Source organism: Cataglyphis hispanica, chromosome 18 (assembly GCF_021464435.1).
Source record: "Cataglyphis hispanica isolate Lineage 1 chromosome 18, ULB_Chis1_1.0, whole genome shotgun sequence".
In the NCBI taxonomy this organism is placed as follows: domain Eukaryota; kingdom Metazoa; phylum Arthropoda; class Insecta; order Hymenoptera; family Formicidae; genus Cataglyphis; species Cataglyphis hispanica.
The window spans coordinates 1,871,343-1,892,223 of NC_065971.1; the positions used below are offsets into that span (position 1 = coordinate 1,871,343).

The following is a 20,881-nucleotide window of genomic DNA, read 5'->3' on the forward strand; positions in this document are numbered from 1 at the left end:
CATGGATAATATATACCTTTTCATATCAGCTTCCTACAGAAAGATGAATCTTATTAGACAGGTTTGACGAGAAATCATTTTCAATATGAGAACTATTATTTTTCTTTTGTGCACGTGTGTGAAATTTAAACGACATCGTATGTTAAGAATAATGAAATTATTTAGCAAGTTTATCACTCGCATGGAATTGCAAGAGTTCAAGTAAATCAATTAGTTTATTTTTCTTAGAAAAATAAATTTTAAAAATTATATATATATATATATAATTTTTAAATTTATTCTTATTATACCCTGTTAGTATATAATATTGTAAATAATCTTGTTTATGTATTAGATAATAGTACTATAAGACAACGCGGAAAAGGGGGATCGGTAAAATATTAATGGCACTTAGTCGTTGAAAGTTGTCAGTGAATAGCGTCTAAATAGAAATTAGCATGCGATCAACCGCGAGCACGTATGACATGCAATTGTGATAAATCATCAGTTGACAATATCTTCGTTCATTCGAGAGGCTCTTCGCCTCTCTTTACTTTCTTCGACACTTTTGTAATACGCTTTCTATGCTCGCTCTTTGATTTTGTTTTACAATCAAGTGACGTAGATAGATTTACGAGTGAGTGTATTAATGAATGGCGAGTAAATGTATTCTGGATAGTGTACGCGTCTCGATAAGGATCTGATAGCTCAAACAATCCGCGTATAACATGTGATTAGTATTGTCTATGTTTGAGTATACGCACCTAAATGTCGCCAATTGACCGATAGACATGAAAGTTTCTTCTCGGAAATTCTCGTCATTTTAGAAAAAAATCTCCGGTGCATCAACTGCTGTGCGCCATATGTTGTCATAGAAGTATGTTAATTTGGCGTGGCAACCACTTCTCACGCGCTCTTATTAACGTTTTTGCAACGATTTTCGTAAAAATTAATTAAATTCAACCCGGGCAATTTAATTAAAGCTCATTTTGTCAGACACTTATCTACTCCAGTAATCTTCTCGAGCTATAATGACTCGTTTATTCAAGCGCTTTCCCGGCTTTATTATTGGCTTTTCTCTGATATCGTGCCGTGATCTTATGATCGAGCCTCATCTCTATAAAAGTTCACGAGTGCGTATAGAAATTTGTGAAAATGCGGGCTTAGAGCCGCGATTAACGTGCCGTACGAGTCGCACGCTTGCGTATAAGGTGCGGGGATGGATGACATGCGTGCTCCACATCCGTGACACGGTTCTCGCGGCCAAGTCGGTAATGGTCCATCAGAATGACAGCGGCTCGTGTGTTTCCGTGCGGTTCGTTTATGAATCGCGCGATGCTATCTCAACTCACACAAGGACGATGAGCGTGATGAGTCGCTACTCACATCGCCAGCGTTTACCTATACGACGCGTACCTACGATGCGTATCATGCGCATCGCATGGGGAACTAGTTTGTGTGCGCACGCACGTGAACTGATGACACGAGTTCTCTCTTCCTTCCCCTTGTGGGAGAGGCACTGGTGCTGCTAGCGTTGTTCGCTTTGCGCGACAAGCAAGACCAGTTTGCCCGTAAAGGACAGAACGCAAGCCTCATCGTCTATCCTTAGCTTCCTTCGATGCATTCCCAGGTCAATCCTCTCCTTCGCGCGCGCGAGATCACGCGTACTACAAGGCAGTCATGCACGATCATGCCATCCCACCATCGTTGTTCCATCGGGCCCACCGCGCGTTCCTAGAGCCGTATCAAAGGCAAAAGTGGGCACCATCACCGCTCGTCCCTGACCGTCAGCCACCCGCCACATCCGCGCATCGTCGTCTCCCGCAGGGGCCCCCTATATACTTCCCCACGGGAAGGTGGTGGGTCACCGAGTAATAACATCGTGCACATCCCGGCGTCTACTCTAAGGCGGTGATCTACGTATATAAAGTCGTCGGGGAGAGATGCGGGTTTAGAAGCCTTGTACTACTCGTCGATCTACGTATCGGGATTGACAACAGAGAAGAGTGCATCAGAAGGGCTCTTACGGTATCGACCAGTTAATCGAGAGAAGGGCCTCAAGTTTTTGCCGCAGCGTGAACATCACGTTTTCGTCTCCTCGCGTTCCTGTAGCTTTCGTGGCTTCGGGTCCAGGTGGGTCAATTTATCATTTCCGTTATTCGTGGATCATTGAATGTTGAACTCGATTCGTGTTCGTTCATACGTCGCTCGAAGGCACGCGTATCGACAATTGCATCTTGCCTTACGCATCATTGGCATTTTAGTTGCATCTTACTGTGCGTCAAATTAAATTTTTTTTGTGATTTTTTATTATAGATAAAAAAATTTTTATTTTATTTTATTTATTTATGATAGCAATAAAAATAAATTACAAAAAAAATAAAATAATTTTTTTTATTTATAATAATTAATAATTATTATAAATAATTATTATAAATAATTATTATTAATAATTATTATTATAAATAATTAAATTTTATCTTACACAAGTAAAATTTCTTATTTTATTATGCATATTAAATAGTTTATAATTGAATTATAATCGATATCAAATGTTCAGATTATCCGTAAAATATATTTTACTTTTTTGCTTAATTAAATTTATGTTTCAGAAGAATTATCATGAAAACTTTAATATTGGCATTATTTTGCCTGGGAATATGTTTGGCAAATCCTTTGGAGAAGGAGGAAAAGATAAGCGTCACAGAGCAGCAGTCTGTGATGTTAACGGATCGAGCTAAGTACGAAGAGGAACTTCTTCGTAAGCTCAACTCGAAGTGCTCCCAAAACGACATGAGTAGTTGCGTGATGTTAAAGTTGGTGACGTACATGAACAAGTTGTTGAAGAAGGCCTCGATCGAGCTCACAGATGACATCGAGATCAGGAAGACGAGCCAAACGTCAGAGGATGTGATTACGTTCGAGGCCGGTAGAAGCAAGGACGATGAGACTCAATTTCTTGATCTTGTCGCAAATAAATTTTACGCCTTTATCAAATCGAGAAGCATCAAATGGAGGATTTTACCTGAAGATGATATTGTTGTGTCCGCATCAGAGGATAACACTGGCTCGTTAAATATGGGTCTATCTATCGAGCGCGCTGACAAACCTCTTCAAGACGGTAATTATAATTTTGCATTTTTTCAAAAATGTTTTGTCACTGTTTTTCAGGCAAAATGCACATTGTATTTTAGTATTAAATTCAGATGTTTGATAAGACGCACCAAGTGTACTTAAAGTATAAATTTTCTTTATTAAAAATTAACTTATAAACGAGTCGTACATTTTTACAGATTTTAAAAATTGACTACAAGTTTCAAATTATATTCTAAATAAGTAAAACTTTTATTCAAAATTTATTTAAGATATTTGTAAAAAAACTTTTTAAATTTAATTTCTAAATTTCTAAATTTAATTTTTTTTCTTTCTCTATCTTCTTTCCTTATTTTATTATTCACAAGTTATTAATTATTTGGCATCCTTAATTCCTTGTTAAGGAAAGATTATGCCGGTGTTGAATAAAAAATATTACGTTATATACATCGAACCTGCGTACCTTACATATTTAAATGACGTGTTAGTTTTAGTCTGGTTTCGATTTTCGCTGTATTCGCGCAAGTAAAGTTATGTCACCGACTGCATAAACAAATAGCTTTCTCCTTTGGTTCATTCATCCGCTTATCACCAAACTTTATTGCTTTTTGCGTGGAAAGTACAATTATGCACGTTGCGCCACTTCTTCGCTCACTGCTTCGGCTAACTCGCCGAAAGTGACAATGAAGTTATTTTTATTTCGTCTTTTACAGGTCGTGGAAAGAAGGGCAACAACATGGGCATGTTGATTGCCGCGGGTATCATGAAGATGGGTCTCGTCGCTGGTCTCGCGTTTAAAGCGCTCACCCTCTTGGTCGGCAAGGCTCTTCTTCTATCGAAGATCGCTCTTCTATTAGCTGGTATCATAGGTCTAAAGAAGCTCTTCTCGCAAGGGAAGCACGTGACCTACGAGGTGGTGGCACATCCTCATCATGATCATGGCCACGGCGATAGCTATTCCAGCGGATGGGGGAGAAGTTTTCATGAACAAACGCCGATCTTTGGACAGTCGCAAGCCCATGAATTGGCTTATTCGGCGCATGTAAAGTAAATAACTTTTATGATCGAAAGGAAGCCAGCATCCAAGGATCGTCCGAGATCAATGATTGAAATGAGAAGTATGACGTTCTCGAATTCTTGAGAATTTTTCGTAAAATTACCCCGCATAGTATTTATTCACATTATCAGTTTTAATCTTCTCTTTCCTTCTTGTCTTCTTTTCCATCTCTCTCATCATCTACGATTATTATCGTTCGCACCCTCTAACTCTTTCTACAGTAATAGTAGACACATACTCTCTTTTTTTATTAAATGTCATGCTCGAATTTTTGGACGACGACCAGCACGACACATGAATACGTCAATGACGCACAGCGACGCACATGTTTACGGCAACGGCGACGTAAGGACGTTACATTACGAATTACGGATACATAATCAGGTAGACAAGAGACATCTCCGATGTGTGAAGGACACGCATTACAAGCGTTTTACCTACTTTTTTGACTCTACTTATAAATAATCGCGGATACTGCGAGATTCTCGTCAGTAGGACATTAGATTACACACGAGTGCTATATTTATCGCTCTTATCTCTAATTCGTTCTATTTGAATCTGTGATATCCCAAGAATTTAGATCTACGTTCACATTAAACATTAAATATTAAATGTGATTGTCTTACTTTTGGTTTGCAGTTTTGCATATTTGGCGTTGCAATTGTCTAACCGTCTCACGTGTTAGATAGAATTTTTGACAAATTATACTCAGCATCAGGATAATTATAAATTAGCACTGAATGTAGAGCTAAACATGAGAATGCACACACATACCCACTCACATACACGCACGCATGCACGTTCGTATACACACACACACACACACACACACACACACACATATGTATATTATTTTTTTCTTTTAATTATTTTAATTTTTTATATATCGTTTTTTAATTATTTGATTTTATTTACACTTTTATAATAATATTTATTGAGATTGGGTATTCTTTATATCTTTAAATCAAAACTAATTTTTAAACAAATCGCTTTTGACTTTTAAATTGTGTTCGATTTTAAACAAGATGATGTGACACCAAAGATTTAGAAAATCGTTTAAGCTTTTCTGATAAGATTTTTGAAGACTTGTTATGAAGACTTATTATGAAGATTATGTAATGTATTTTAGACTGTGATGAATCTTAAAATTCTACGCGTAAATAATTAGTAAATATATAGTAATTTAATTAGTGACTCGATAAAATATAATTATGCAAATTATAGAAATTTTAAGTCAATTATTTGAAGATTGATCAGCTTCCGCTTTATTAATTACCAAATAAAAATAGATGTCTTCAATAGAGAGTCTTGTAGCAATCTGCTTGACGCAATGGACGGACGCTTATGTACGAACTTGTAGATAGTTCTTTAACAGAAAGACAGAAAAAAAAAACTTAGACGCACACAATGCTAAAATGACGAAAAATTACAATAATATATAAGCGCATGTATAAGTGCTTTATTTATATTTATTTCATATATGTATTTTATTTATATTGTATCCGATTAACAAGACTGCAAAATGTATAATATATACAATATATTTTATATTATTTTTTATATAAACAAATAAATATTTATTATTTTTATAGAATAGCACTTATTTGCTACACTTACAGTTACAAAAATATTAAAAGCGGATATAATAATTTTAAATTTTTATATATCTTTGTTGTATATGACAAAAATGTTATTTTATACACATTGTTATTATATCTGAATGTTTTTAAAAAGAAACTGGAAGTAAGATTTTGCTTATCTCATTCAAAGAATTATGGAAACAAGATTTTGTCATTGAAGTATCTGCAATAATAATAATTAATAAGATTTATCGTTTTTTAATAAAATTTTTCAGGAAGCCTCTCTGTTTCACATTTATTATATTATTAACCTTACCTATAAATAGCATATATTCGTTTTTTTATTTGTTATAACAAAATATGATCATAATTGCTAAATTTTTATACATATATGCATATAATACAATAAAATAAATAATAAATAATTGTTTATTGTTGTAATTCTGTGATGCCCTACTATTTTTAAAACTGCAAAGAAAAATATTTGATATTAGATTCAAGATTGCTCTCCTTTTTAATCGCGAATGATCAATGTTTCTGGTAAAACGACTTTCGAGTAAACCAAACCCGGATACACTCAACTACACATTGACTAAATATAAGTTTCTACGGACAATACAGCTAAGTACGAACAATATTACTATGTGCGATAAGCATTTTAGTCACGATCGTTAGTTGTGGTCTATTTAAGATGTCTTGTAAGCCGGATAAGGTAAAGCATCATACAGACGCGAGAATAAGAGTTCTCGCGATTTCACATTCAGACGATTCATTTCGTTAGTTTGCAACGGTAAAATAAAATTGCAAGTGTGCAGAAAACTTACTTAACTTAATAATTAAGATATTTACTGTCTATAATTAATAAAGGTTATAAAAATATATAGTAACCCATAAAAATAATTTTATTCATAAATGATTAATTACATATACATTTATCAATTTTTAAACTTACAACTTGATATATGTTTGAATACTATTTTGTATGTGTGCACGGTTTAACGAGAAAAGTAACACATTTTTTATTACGTGACATTCTTATATAAAGATTTTTCTAGACAATTAAATCTGAAAATATTAAATGTCAAGTTCCGGCTTATGATTCTTAACGGGACTTTAGCACGAGAAGTGATTATGTTAACCACCTTATTATAGTATATGGCATTATGTGCATCTGCATTTCGCCCTCATATTACAATTTTCATAATTGTCTATTGTACATTTAAAACTTATTTTTGCGATTAATAGCATATACAATATAATAGCAATTGATTTTTATTATTTTATATTTATATTATTTGATTTTGATATATTATTTTTTCCATCATTTAAAATTTATATATATATATATATATATATATATATATATATATATATTTTATAGAGTGTACTTATGCTATTTATATTTAAATAAGAATATGGAATTTTGTTTGGAGAGAAGATGATAACATCTACGGGATCCAAGGGAAATTGTCTGGATCACACGATGCACCAAACATTTCTCATTCAAACAAGTTGGCCTCCTTTCCTACGTCCGCTTTCTCCATCCTGATCCGTAAGGATCAGAAGAGAGATATTTGCAAGATAAGAGGCACGGTGTGGCAGAAAGAGAAATTCGTTTATCTCGTACCGTTCAGGAAATCGACTTTCAATTTCGGATATACGAGAGTTCGGATACGGATTTGACCCAATTTCTTTATTTTATTTTATTTCTGAAAAACATTCTCAGGCACACACGTGTAGTGGAGAAAAAAATTAAAGTTTGGTGTGTCCAAAACCTCGATCGTACACGGATATCGCTCTGGTATTTGCTAATAAATACGTTTTAAAATTTGATTTTATTTACTACTATCATTACTAACTGTTTTTTATTTATAGATTTTAATCGTGTACTATACGTCGCCAGGCAAATAATTAACACTATCGTTATCGGAAAAAGAAGGAAGCAAATGACGGATCTGGTATTAACTGTTGATTTCTGATATGTGGGTCGATCATTGCCAGTAACCTGGATTCTTGTTTATTTGAAACACAATTTTACAGATTGGAGAAATTAACATCGGAACAAAATGAAACAAAATTCGTTGAAATTAATTATAAAAAATCTTTTCTTGTGTGATTATTGCAATGTGTATTTATTTTATAAATTTTACTTTTGAAATGATAAATAGTTTCTAATTTATAATTTTAAAAATAATATTAAATTCTAGGTATGTTAATTTATTAAAACAGTAAAATTTTATAAAATATAATTTTTATTTTATATATCAATATTTATTTTATATATATTTAATTGAATCAACAGCATCAATTGATACCGATTGATACCGATAGAGTTTTCTATTCGATCTATAAAAATGGGTGTTTTATCGTTGTAATTTAGAAATTTACTACATTAACTTAGAAAAAACTTTTTTTTAATTTTTTGGAACTTTCCGAATTTAATTATTATTTTATCAAATGCTAACAAAATTAAATCTAACGAGATATAGAGAATAAAATAAAGGTGCAACATCATCTTTTTTAATGTAACATGGTAACATCATGATAACACGAATTTGATACGGCTTTTTAAATCCTTAACACGGATACTATCGGATGCGGATTTTATCGGAGATAAATTTGCAATAAACCTCAATCTCTTATGAATGGATCAAAATACAACGTAAATACGTTGCATAGTTATAAATTCTCGCGCTTCAAAGTAAACAGAGCATAGCTTAGTGTATGCACCAATTAAAACTATCATGCCACATGTGTTTATAAACTTGGCAGGTATATACATGCGATAGAGCACCTGATTGTTATTCCGAAAATTAATCGACCTCGAACAGCTTTTGGAGATACGCGAGCTACGATAAGGTTTATATCGATAAGGTTTAGTCGATCGTCCGTATACGATCGAGTCGTCCTGAAGAACGGAAGAATGATTTCGAATCGGCTGTAGTTATACCTACCAGTCTCCGCTACGTATATATCGTAGTAGTGCGAGGGGAAGTGGAACAGAAGAGAAAGGCACGAGATGAACTAGATTTGTGGATTAAGTCATTCCTTCTTTTTTCTTCCACAATGTTTCTGCCTCTTTTTCGTTTCCTTCGCAGAACCTGCCTCTTTCTTTCCCATACATATTCGCATTTCTCACATTCCTCAGCGTGTGTAAGAGATCGATACGTTTTGTTGCCCCGTGTACGTTGACACGATCTACCTATCGGAATAAAAATTGGCAATAATTTGCTTTTAGCCATTATTGACAATGATAGTGCGCGTAAAAAAATTTTACGTTGGTTTCTCGAGTATCGTGGATACTCGTGTTTATTTGAGTGAGACGCGCCTTTCGCATGGGGGGAGATATCGTACGCGATCACGATTCGAAATCGACACAATTCTCTTCCGCTCCACTAAAGCGCGGAAGGAGAGAAAGGATGGCGAAGCGGAGCCGGGATGAGAGAGGCGCGGTATCGAATGATGATCCGGGAGGCGATAGTATGTGATCTAGAAAATATGGTATCAAAGATCTCGCTCTAAGCACGTCAGGATTACGTCTGATCGTATGGTGAAAAGACGGAGGGGAGAGAAGGCGTGAAAAGACGTCGTTCGCGTCGATGATGATTGCAGAGCCTAGCTCGCGCAAGCCGACCGCGCCGTAACGCTCTGAAACACGTCGGAAATAAGAATTAAACGAATGGACTTAGAGACCGATGTCTAGGTGAACGAAAAATTACCGGCTAATGCACAGCAGGAGCAGAGAACGGCAACCATCGTACCGATGTTCTCCTTGCTTTTTTCTTACTACAATCACCGACCGTCAAGTAGATCTATATAAATGGCTATCGCAAGCTTTTGCACTGCAGCACTCGAACCTCCGCCGTAGGTTCCGCAGCTTCGCGATATTACACGCGGGATTCCCTCAGTTTTTTTTTTTTCCTACGGCGGGTTTAACGACGCGAGCAGGACCCTCGGTGGTCTCCACATCGAGCCCAGACAATTCGTTCCGTGACGTTCGTTTCCGGACGAAAGGATGCTTCGGTTAGGCATGCCGGGAATCGGTCGACGGCGTTTACACGTTTGTCTGACATTAGTGATCTGCGCGTTGTGGATCGTTGACAAGATCGACGCAGCCACTGCGGAAGAGGACGCCAAGGACGCCAAGGACGCATGGACGGAATTCTCGACGACGTGCGTGGCGGATGACTCGAAGAACACGTCGGTCTCTTGTCACGGTGTGCGAATCGTTCGGAAAGTCGTAAAGCAGTTACTGGAGAACTTCGGCAAGGAACCGAGCATCGAGCTGTTCGACGGCGTATCCTTGGTCGAGGCACCTGGCTCTATACGAAAAGCCAGAATGTTGAAGGGCCTTGGAGGTTTTGGATCCTTGCTGCAGTTTCTGGAAGGTAGAGAACTTAAAGTCAAGCTGCCGTCCTTATTCCCTCCTAATATGGAGAACGTGGTAAAGGAGAGCTTGCCTTCCGATTCTGAAGGTTGGTAATTTGTTAGACCAAAACACGAATGTGTCGTAAGAATTTTGCAAAAATTTTTGAAAATTTTTATTTTCCAGTGAGAGGTTACGGTGGTTACGGCGGCGGCGGCGGCGGCGGCGGCGGCGGCGGCGGTTACAAAGACAAAGGCGGAAAGAAAGGCGGCGGTGAAGGAATAATGTTAATGGCTCTTATGATGGGTAAGCATTCCTAAATGTGATTAACATTAAAGAGATGGTTATGCAAAAGCCATTGTTATATATTATTTACATGTTTGCATATTAAATAATACATATGTTCAGCTTTGTGTGGATATTGTACGCACTTTGTTAAAAGATTCCACATAATATTGCAATATTTATTATATATAGATGCGTTATCTAATTATCATATTTGATTTGATATATATATATATATATTTTTTTTTTAATTAAATATAATATAAATATAATATATAAATATAATATATAATATATATAATAAATAATATATAATATATAAATATAATATAATATAAATATATTATATTCTATTTTATATTTATATTGTATATTCTATTTTTCTATTATATTCTATTTTAAATTCTATTTTTGCAAATTTTACATTAACATTTTCAAAATGTAATTGAAATTTTTTTTATTTAAGATTATTATTTATCTATTTTTGAAATATAAGAAATTTAATCAAAATTGTACAGAATGTTCTTACATATGTTCAGAAATTTATAAAAAAATTATGAGTCAATTCACTAAAGCGATCAAAAGTTATGAGGATTTTAATTTGTAGCGAATTAAGGATGTCATATATCAAAATATTAATAAAAGCATGAAAAATTTATAGACTATTTTATTTTTTTTTTTTTTGAATATCTGTGCAAAAACTGAGCATAATTCTCTCAACAGTTTGGAAATTGTGTTTAAGTTTATATTATAAAGTATTATTGATTCTTATGGAAAATCACGTATTGTAGCACTTATTGACAAATTTAAAAAATATTAATAAAATGAAATAAAGTTTTTACATTTATTACTCACATATAAAACTCTAATAAATATTTGTGCAAAACTTGATTTAGATTCACGTATTCGTTTAAAAGTGATTTACTAAAAATTGTAGAAAAATATTATTTATTTCTTTCTCTCTTTCTGCAAATTACTCATCTTTCATTGTTTCTTGCAGTTGATTTCAGAGGTATTCACGATCAAAAATTTTTGTCAAAAATTAGGAAAAATATTAATTACAACTATTTTCCTTTACGAAGACGTCAAAATCCATATTATTTTGTGTGTATTTTAATTTTTTTTTATAATCCTAATTTATTTATTTGATTTTTCAAACAGTATAAATGTAAGAAATATTTTTTTTTTTTTAATTTTAACAGTTTTTTGCTACTATATACATGCAAAACATCCTTAATGTGAACCACGCATAATTGAACATATTATTAAAGATATATTTAATTTAAATTCCATTAATCTAAAAGATCTCCATTTTTCTAATTTATCCAGGTAAGATGATGGCTGCTATGACCTTGGCCGGAATAGGTGCTATAGCCATGAAAGCGTTAATGGTTTCGGCTCTGGCCTTGATGCTGTCAATAATCATAGGTTTGAAAAAATTAGTAAGTAGTGATCACGGTGGTGGTCATCATGTTGTTTACGCGCAAGAAGTTGGTCATCATCATAGCAAGAAGAGATCAATCGAAGACCACGACTCTACGCTGTTGCCTTACAAAGGATACGCCAATCTTTACGCTAACTTGCGAACATCTTGATATTCTTGCAGTATAATTGCATCATCTTAATCGCACAATTAAATTGATTTTCAAGCTTTTTAACTCTCCTGTCGTTATTAAAGCTTTGTTCGTAGACACGGTTAGACACACCACGTTGACAGCGGCGTTGATATGTTGTGTTCACATAATTTGCATTTCAGTCACTTTAATATTATTCCTTCATCATGTCTCATTCATTTAACTCAACGTGCATCTCTTTCAACGTGGCTCTTTCATATCTTCTTAGCTATAAAAGTGTAAACGTTAACCGCGGTAGGAGAGTTAATAAGCGCTGGAAATTGATCGACGACGCTACGTGACACAGGATTAGTGACAGTGACATCGACGAGACGACAGTGACGCGGAGGACTAATTGACAGTTATATTAGAAAGTGATATTTAACAAATGTTTACTCGCAAGTAATAATCAAACTTTATTGGTCTACCACATTGACATGACTTTTAGTTAAATATCACGGAGACGCATAGAAGAAACCAAAGTATGTTGTTGGATTTTTTTATTTATTTATTTTTTTTTACACACGTATTTATTGTTGTGTGCAACACATGTTATTAAAAACATATGTATTTGAAATATATAAAATATCGTGTTTGCATAATATATAATATGGTGTTTATTATCATCTTGAGGCGCAATCATTCAGGTTTCTCGCGATGATGTTATTAATGATACGATAATAAAGCATTATTTTAATATAGGCATAAAATATCATAAATCACGAAAACGAAGGCAGCATTTAGTGCATGATTTTCGGACAAGCCTGCGTAACCTTATTATTACGAGAAATTTAAAAAGCATTTAAAATAATAGGCTTAAAAATGGAAACGATACGGTTCGCTGAGTCGAGTAAATCGATGCGATGTTTCCCGTTTGATCGCACACGGAACATTGGAAAATCGCACGAACGAGGTAACGAATCGAGCCAATGAGGAAAGTGTGTCAGCGACCTGCTATGTCGCATGTTGCATATTCACCTGCGTATGGATGCGCGTTTACCCAACTCGGGTTCGTTACAACGATGCGAGCAAGGCTAATAATAGTTGACGCGGAAATCACTTAAGTAGATTAACGGCGATAGCGCGAGAGCGCGCACACCGAAAGTTAAGTATGCGGCTAATAATGACATGTACAGAGGTAGAAGTTTGATTAATAATATGTGGCTAATATGAATCGCGTTTCATATATATTCGTTCAGGCATTTTATGAGAGAGATTTAAATTTATTCATGTTCTGAATGACAATCAGTAATTTGTACGAGAAAAACTCGTGCGAATTTCAAGGAAACTAGTTCAAATTTCTAAAAAAAAAAAAAAAAAAGAAAAAGGAATTGCGAGAATAGATTCAGATCGATGCCTGTTTGTATCAGCGACGTTTTTCCACATACACGTGAATCTCAGATTGCGAAGAACTCGATGGAAGGAAAGACATCGAGAGAGAAAGAGGTAACGGAGAAAAGGTTCAGCCGAGCGCGAGACGACGAGATGTAAGAGGAACAGTTCTTTCTTTCTCTCTGTGCATCTCTCCGGCAGCCTTCTCCGCGTTGGATTCCTCCCACTAGGAAGGCTCTTGGCTCATTCTTTCTCCACGTGGAAGGGGACGGAATAAGCTCCGGCTATAAGACCCACTGGCATACATACCGATCGTTTCCTTTTTTACGTTTCGAATATCATAAAACCTGGAGAGTCGCATTGAAAGCAGCTCAGACGACGATGCAGTCCCGAACGGAGCCGGTCGCGAGTGCAGTCTGCGATGAGGATTGCTGCAACTCCATTTATATAAAATGCGAAAGCAATTGAGATTTATAGTATTCGTTAGGCTATTATGCAAATCAATCATTTTACAAAATATTTTGTTATTAAAAATATAATTATGTATCTACTGTATGTATCTTATTTTTTACCTATGATCGATTATGATGCTACTTTCATGAAAAAGATATTAAAATAGATATAAAAATAGGTATAAAAATAATAATAAATTGTAATTTCTTTGAGCACAATAATCAATAAAAATGTACGATTTATTTATTTATTTTTTTTATTTTTTTAATATTTTTAAATTTTTTGCAAAGAATAAATATATGAGACAACATATTTGTTGACATTTTAATGATATTTTATTCTGTGCTTTGCATTTTTCTTGATAGATTATTAATTATTGTTATATTTTATTAAATATCACTTCAACATAGTCTTTTTTTTTTGTATAAATTCTATGCTTTGTATTTTTCTTGATAGATTATTAATTATCATTATATTTTATTAAATGTTACTTTAACATAGTTTTCTTATGTTTGTTTTTTTTTTTCATTAATAATATCATTAATCACATCAATGTAAATGCGATTTCTTTATCAACATTAAAAAATATATAGCTTATTTAAATATCATATTGCATTACAATGTATGTTTAGTACTGTAAAGTACGCGTTTTCTGGCACACGAACCGCGTTATGGTCCATAGACGAGAAGAACCAGTTGGGCGCGGAAGAGTACCCCGTTACATTCCACGCTCATTACGAACCTCTCATAAGGAAATTTAAAATTCAAATTCGAGCTGCTTGGCTACCGGTCGAATTTTCAGGTCGTACGCATGTCGATGGCCTGCGGGGATCAATCGAATCATTGCATCAGAAATTCCTAGCACAGTCCATCGACGGACATTAAACTAGTTTCTGACAAGAGTTTGAAGGCTAGAATATCAAAAACCACTACGTCATCCTTTGCGATGTAGGGCAACAAATAATTGTTAAGTGCATTTTTATGAGTATTTATTGATTTACGGATAGCAGTTTCTGTCCAACAAAATCTAGATACCGTGGGAACATTTCATTAGCATATTTGTTGGAAAAATACCGTGATTTTCGAAAGTCGGTGAATATCTTTAACATAAAATTAAGACTGACGATATTCAAATTTTTTATTCAAGCCTATAATTTAAGAATTATTTTATTATTATTTTAATAATTATAATTGTTTCAATATTATACAAATATTAAATTATTGTTATAAAAATAAAATTGCTAGGTGAATAGATGAATTATAATGTGGGATTTTTAGATAGATGTTACAATAAAAAGAACATAAATATTCACATAATATAGAATTCACATAAATATAAAATACATACTACAATGTGTTAAACTGTCTTAAACATGCATACATATTTATCTTATAATTTACAACGCACTGTTAATATATTTATATTTAATATAAATTTTATTTGATTAATTTTATATGAAAGAAATAATATGTCATAATATGTAATATATGAACAATGAAAAAAAAAATAAATTTTATGAAAGTTTCATGGAGAGTTGTAATCATAATTATTCATTTTTATATTTTTGTATTTTTTATAAAATTGTTATAATTATATTCTATATTCATACTTGCCATAATAATATTATATGTATTAAATATAATATTTATATTTATTATACATTTTATAAAATTATATATATTTAATTTAATTTATTAATATTAATTTAATAATATAATTATATAATTTAATAATATAATTAATTAATTAAATAATTAATATATTTATTAATAAACTTGTGATGCGATTAAAACATCTACAAAAAAAACATTACAGTGTAAAATTTTTTCTTCTCTTTTAATTTGTTATACTACTTTAATCTATGTAACATGTTACTAATAATCTAAACATAAGATAAGAGCGAGAGTTAATCCATTTAATGGAAATATCCGTTTTTAATTCTCGTTTCACTGAACAAAATCATACGTTTGATCTGCAATGTAGCTGCTCCTCAGTGCAGAGCATAGTGATTTTACCGCGATAGGCGTATCCGTGGCTTAACGATCGTTGCTATCGTTGAGCGTAAAGGAGAAACTTTGGTTTTACTTTTTAAGTCTTGCTCTTCCGATGGGAGTGAAGGATCGACGAAAGGATTCTGAGCGCTACCCAATGACCGAGAAAAGATGAATGAGCACTGACGTAAGATCGGGAATGGGAACTATGCTGTTATTGAACTTGCTTTTCATCGAATCCCTTCTTAAGATGACAGGAATCATCGGCCGAGCTTAAAATGAGAATCGCTTCTTCATTACTTCGTAATAATTATGTATGCGAATTAGCAGTGAAACGCGACTTTGTGCGAAATGTGACTTTTAATAATTGCAGAAAATGAACACACATACATAAAAAAGAATAGAGTGTACAGTTTTTTCACTTCCTTTTTTTTATCTCGAATAATCTCATTTTATCAAATATGTTAATGATGAAGAAAAGTAATGGTTGTAATGTTGTAATATATGAACAATGAAAAAGAAATAAATCTTACGAAAGTTTCATGGAGAGTTGTAATCATAATTATTCATATCTTTATATTTTTATAAAATTGTTATAATTATATTTCATATTTATATTTGTCATAATAATATTATATATATTATACATTTTATTTAATTATATATTTAATTATATAATTATATAATTATTTAATTATATTTAATATAATAATATTATACAATATAATTATTTTATTAAATAATTAAATAATTATATTATATAATATTATTATAGTATATGATACAAAATAAAAAATATAAAATAAAGATATAAAATAAAAAATACTTAATATGACCGTATAATGCTTTCAAAGTAAAAAAAGTCTATCTATAAATATATTTTAATTTAAGTTCTGCGCGTGATGTATTGATTAGATAAAACATGTATGCATCTTTGTTAGATACCTTGGTAGTCTAAATTGCAGACCACCTACGCGGTTTCACTTTCTTAAAATTTAAATCCACGGCGCACGTATATGCTGGCTGAATACAAAGAATTTGTTGATTGTTGCATGTCCGTTTCGCACCTTCCCGATAGGTCGGGAGAAACGGAATGAAAACGACAAGAGGTGTTATTCGTCGAAGGTGGTCCGTGAGAGTCGCAAGGGTCAGAGTAGAAAGTGGTGTTCGCGATGAAGGTCGGATCCGGGATGTTTGAGAATTTGATCCATACCACCAGTTTTCTTCCATTCATACCGGATTGTGTCTCGTATCCGTATCGTACAAGGATTGGCGCGCGTATACGAGAAGAGAGTACGATAATTCCAAAGCTTTTCCCCTTGAACTGTAATGACGATTGTCGTTTCGAATTAATGACGACGTTAATTGAGCTACTTAAGTTATCGCTCCTCACGTTGCAATGTGAATGCGATAGGAGCTTCGTATTCTCGGTTTACGAATGAGGTTTTCAGTAGTAAGAGTATGCGTTCTAATCAGACGCGCAGAGGCCGCGTTTTATAATATATGTACGATTACTTCGCTCGCCATAGATTTCTTTCTTCTCTTCAGGTACACATGATGCGAAAGACTGTAACACGAGTTAATTAATTACAGTTTATTGCTATTTGTAGAAATTATAATGAATTATTATATTGCCACGTGTTCTTCGCAACTGGTTCTTTAAATGTTAATTTGTCTACGCTTTCTATCCAGTTGTAGTAACATTCGCTTAAAATGGATAGACTCAACGATCTTCTCCCATCAAGTCTTTTATTGTCTTGCATTGAATATGATAATAAATACCAAAATGGAGAAAAAAATACACGCTGACATAGTATTCAAAGTCGGTTAGTATTAAGGCTGAAATTTAAAATCGCTGAAACGGCGATTTCTCGAGAGTGTGTTTGCATGAGATTTAACACATTCTTGAAATTCGGGTCCCATTCGTTTTTCGATTTTGCATACATAAGTATGTAAAATAATCAGGACAAGCGGAAGTATATCGTCTAATCTGATCAATGATAAATTTACCCTTAATAATTTATAGTTTTAACGCATGTATAAATATTCTTATATTAAACCGATAATACATATATATTATGTCATAAGATTTAACACACACAAGTAAATAATTTATTTTAAAGTGGTAAACGTCAATCTCGACGAATATGAACCCAATCGTATCAGCTGTTTTTGATTATGCTAAAATATAATTTCTCTGATATCTGATGAATATTATTAAATTTAAATTATCAAATTCAAATAAAATTGATAAGTTAAATTTAAGTTAAATATGGAAATAGAAATATCTATACAATATACTTAATATGCGTGTACTATTTTCCTTTACGAGCCAACCGCGTAGCATTAGTTACATTCGCATTCAAAGTGTATTCATCGAAAGATTGCATATCCTGTGCAATGCAAAAATGCATGGTTCCGTATGCTTAAGAAGTACATTGTTGGAAGAAAGCGTTTTTACTGGCGTTCGAGGCGTTGTCCCTCGCGGCTCCTATACACCCGGCCCCGTATTTGCTCTGCCGTAGGTAGGTCGCAGGTCGCCTCGCGGTTGGCGGCGTGGTCGAACGCTCGTCATAGGTACACCTATCATCTATTGAACGAACACATCCATACGTCGATTCTATGCCGGTTAAACGGATGCGCGACGCACGCGATGCTCACGCATTCATGCACGTCAAATGGAAAGAAAGAAAAAAAAAGAGGCAGTGGGGCGGTCGGCAACGGTGGAGACGGTAGAGGAGGGGCCCGCCAAATATAAGCTAAAGAGATTGTCCGATGGACCACACGAAATTTCACTACGCACGGAACGGCTTTCGGAAAAGGGAGAAGATCCTACGTAGATCCATCGAACGCGTCGTGCCGCGATCTAGTGTTAATTTTTCTCCCGTTACGTGGAATCATGAAGATACTGATGCTGTTGATTTTGACGACCGCGGTCGTCCTAACCGCCGGACAGAGCATCGACGAATGCCTCAAGCAAGACAGCATATCCTGCGTGCAGAAGACCCTATACAGAACGGCTAAGGAATTCTTCGCCAAGGATAAGCTCGAGCTTGTGAACGGAGTGAGTCTTGTGAAAAGTAATACTGATGACAGAAGTGCCAGGTCCGGCAAGGAACTCGCGTACGATCAAGAGATAGACGCCGCTAACGATATCACGGAGAGACAAAATACCCTCGAGAACTTTATTAGCGATGAAGCTGGACAGCTCCTGACCGGTCGCAGTCTTAGGGTAAATCAGTAATTATTAGTGAAATGCAATACTCTTATAATAATTACTTAAAAAAAATTGACGACTCTGTTTACGTATAATTAATTAACATATATTGTGATTGAATTTAAATCTATTTCTTTCAGATCAATCTTGCACCCGCCTTTGAAAAAATCCGTGAATCGGCTCGTGCCATCAGCGAGTCCGTGCCACCAGAAATTCGTCAGGCCGTCGACGAGATTGTCGAAGGTAAATGTCAGAATTGATACGATTGCTGACAATTTTCACACGAATCTTCATTCACATTAATGCGCGTCAATCATAAATTTAGTTTGCTATACGCCTTACACAATTATTTACACAAATAATTCAATAATAATAAATAAATCTCTTGTCTCATTTTAGGTCGAGGCAAGAAAAAAGGGTTGAAAGCGATCATACCTCTGCTGATCGCCGCGAAAGTAAAGCTCGGTATTTTAGCGACCCTCGCGTACTTCGCCATCTCAATCATAGCGAAGAAAGCGATCTTCGCGTCCCTCATTTCCCTCGCCATTTCCGCTTTTATCGGCTTGAAGGCTCTCTGGGCGAAAAAAGCCGCCTATCACCACGATATTACCCCTTACAATAGCGGCTGGAGCGGGCCCGTCGTATCTGGTGGATGGTCTGGTCCTGTCGCATCTGGTGGATGGTCCGCTCCCGTATCATCCGGTGGATGGGCCAGCAGCGGCTCTTCCGGTTGGGAAGATCCTCACGCTTACTCTCACAGCCAGGCGTACTCTGGATATCATCATCATTAACGATGATCGTCAATATTTTCTTCTATATCTTTTCTATTTTTCCTTACTTTTTCTTCGTCGAATGTTGGAAGAAGACGGAAAGAATGAGATACCGACGAAAGTCGAGTGACTCAAGCTTGACTGTTGATCCTTCATGGTTTGCGATATTATATGAAGATATTTATTCTTATTTATATCATTAAATAATGAATAGGGCGTCTGGCTCTTCCGCGTAAAATGTACATAAAGTTATATATATATATATATATTAATACTCGCTCGCGTTTGCGAATAGATCGAGCAGATAAAAATCACATTAAGCTGAGAAGCTAGTCGCAACACGCTCGATCGGCGGAGCCATAAGTCGTTAATTGTGTCTTTGTGTTACTCGTTGAGATATATACAATGTTACATATTACGATTTTGCCATCGCAACTTTAGCGCGAGCTTCGGCGCGATCACGATAACAAAACTCACTTGAGACGCAGTTGGTGAATCACTGTTACATCTAGTCCAATACGATGTATATGCAACACAGTTACATCCTTACGAATCTGTACGCTTCGTAATATGCATGTTCATTAATATTATTTATACAGAAAATTTGAATACGTCAATTATTAAAATCCTTTTCCTATTTTTCCTATATCGCGAAACATCATCTGGTGATAAATATATTTCAACACAGATTATAATAAATGTCTTTTACATAATGCATATAGCAAAAAATACTTTCAAAATTCAATGACATATTATAATACATATATTAAATATAATAGCTGTTAATCTTGAGAAGCAATCTAACAAGAGTTCTCTTTAATCACCAGTGAAAGTTTCGATCCCTGATACGTGAATGATAACTGATATTCCGTCAATTTAAAGAAGCGCGTATTATTCATGTTGTTTTCATTCTTAATGTCAAATCCGCAAATCATTCATGAATCGAGCGAGAAGCTTCGAAAAAGAGAAATCAACGTATATAACGGCAGCGACAACTTTCCAGTCTTCCAGGAAGGTCCGAAACATTTTTTCTCTCTCTTTTTTTTTTCCGCGAGCGAAACTCTTCGCCGCGACCGCATTGCATAAAGAGTACGTTCGAAATCGTTAATGTATCGCGAGTGTTTTCTGCTCCCCTTGGCGAGTC

At 34.4% G+C, this 20,881-nt stretch overlaps 3 protein-coding genes across 4 annotated transcripts; all 3 read left to right on the plus strand.

The window, feature by feature from the left end:
* Positions 1-1,782: 1,782 nt before the first annotated feature.
* Positions 1,783-5,946, plus strand: LOC126856397 (uncharacterized). Of its 2 annotated transcripts, none has more exons than XM_050604862.1 (3): positions 1,783-2,112; positions 2,595-3,100; positions 3,786-5,946. In XM_050604862.1, exons 2-3 carry the CDS (start codon positions 2,602-2,604, stop codon positions 4,121-4,123), a joined length of 837 nt encoding a protein of 278 aa, XP_050460819.1. In that variant the 5' UTR covers positions 1,783-2,112; positions 2,595-2,601; the 3' UTR covers positions 4,124-5,946. The 2 variants fall into 2 exon arrangements, with proteins under 2 accessions (XP_050460819.1, XP_050460817.1); XM_050604860.1 differs by having other exon boundaries at positions 1,785-2,112; positions 2,592-3,100; positions 3,786-5,945.
* A 3,695-nt stretch (positions 5,947-9,641) lies between these two features.
* On the plus strand, positions 9,642-12,222 carry LOC126856396 (uncharacterized). The gene is made up of 3 exons (XM_050604859.1): positions 9,642-10,184; positions 10,262-10,381; positions 11,690-12,222. The coding sequence occupies exons 1-3, from the start codon at positions 9,725-9,727 to the stop codon at positions 11,953-11,955; spliced, it is 846 nt and encodes a 281-aa protein (XP_050460816.1). The 5' UTR covers positions 9,642-9,724; the 3' UTR covers positions 11,956-12,222.
* A 6,325-nt stretch (positions 12,223-18,547) lies between these two features.
* LOC126856398 (uncharacterized) lies at positions 18,548-20,342 on the plus strand. Its single transcript, XM_050604863.1, has 3 exons — positions 18,548-18,982; positions 19,108-19,210; positions 19,367-20,342. The coding sequence occupies exons 1-3, from the start codon at positions 18,650-18,652 to the stop codon at positions 19,756-19,758; spliced, it is 828 nt and encodes a 275-aa protein (XP_050460820.1). The 5' UTR covers positions 18,548-18,649; the 3' UTR covers positions 19,759-20,342.
* Positions 20,343-20,881: the final 539 nt, after the last annotated feature.

What these genes read in the sequence shown, in the direction of transcription:
- LOC126856397 (XM_050604862.1), top strand. Translation starts at nt 2,602, where the DNA reads ATGAAAACTTTAATATTGGCATTATTTTGCCTGGGAATATGTTTGGCA. An exon ending in TGACAAACCTCTTCAAGACG is followed by an intron (nt 3,101 to 3,785) that starts GTAATTATAATT and finishes CGTCTTTTACAG; the next exon opens with GTCGTGGAAAGAAGGGCAAC.
- LOC126856396 (XM_050604859.1), top strand. Translation starts at nt 9,725, where the DNA reads ATGCTTCGGTTAGGCATGCCGGGAATCGGTCGACGGCGTTTACACGTT. An exon ending in CTTGCCTTCCGATTCTGAAG is followed by an intron (nt 10,185 to 10,261) that starts GTTGGTAATTTG and finishes TTTATTTTCCAG; the next exon opens with TGAGAGGTTACGGTGGTTAC. An exon ending in GTTAATGGCTCTTATGATGG is followed by an intron (nt 10,382 to 11,689) that starts GTAAGCATTCCT and finishes TAATTTATCCAG; the next exon opens with GTAAGATGATGGCTGCTATG.
- LOC126856398 (XM_050604863.1), top strand. Translation starts at nt 18,650, where the DNA reads ATGAAGATACTGATGCTGTTGATTTTGACGACCGCGGTCGTCCTAACC. An exon ending in TGACCGGTCGCAGTCTTAGG is followed by an intron (nt 18,983 to 19,107) that starts GTAAATCAGTAA and finishes TATTTCTTTCAG; the next exon opens with ATCAATCTTGCACCCGCCTT. An exon ending in CGTCGACGAGATTGTCGAAG is followed by an intron (nt 19,211 to 19,366) that starts GTAAATGTCAGA and finishes GTCTCATTTTAG; the next exon opens with GTCGAGGCAAGAAAAAAGGG.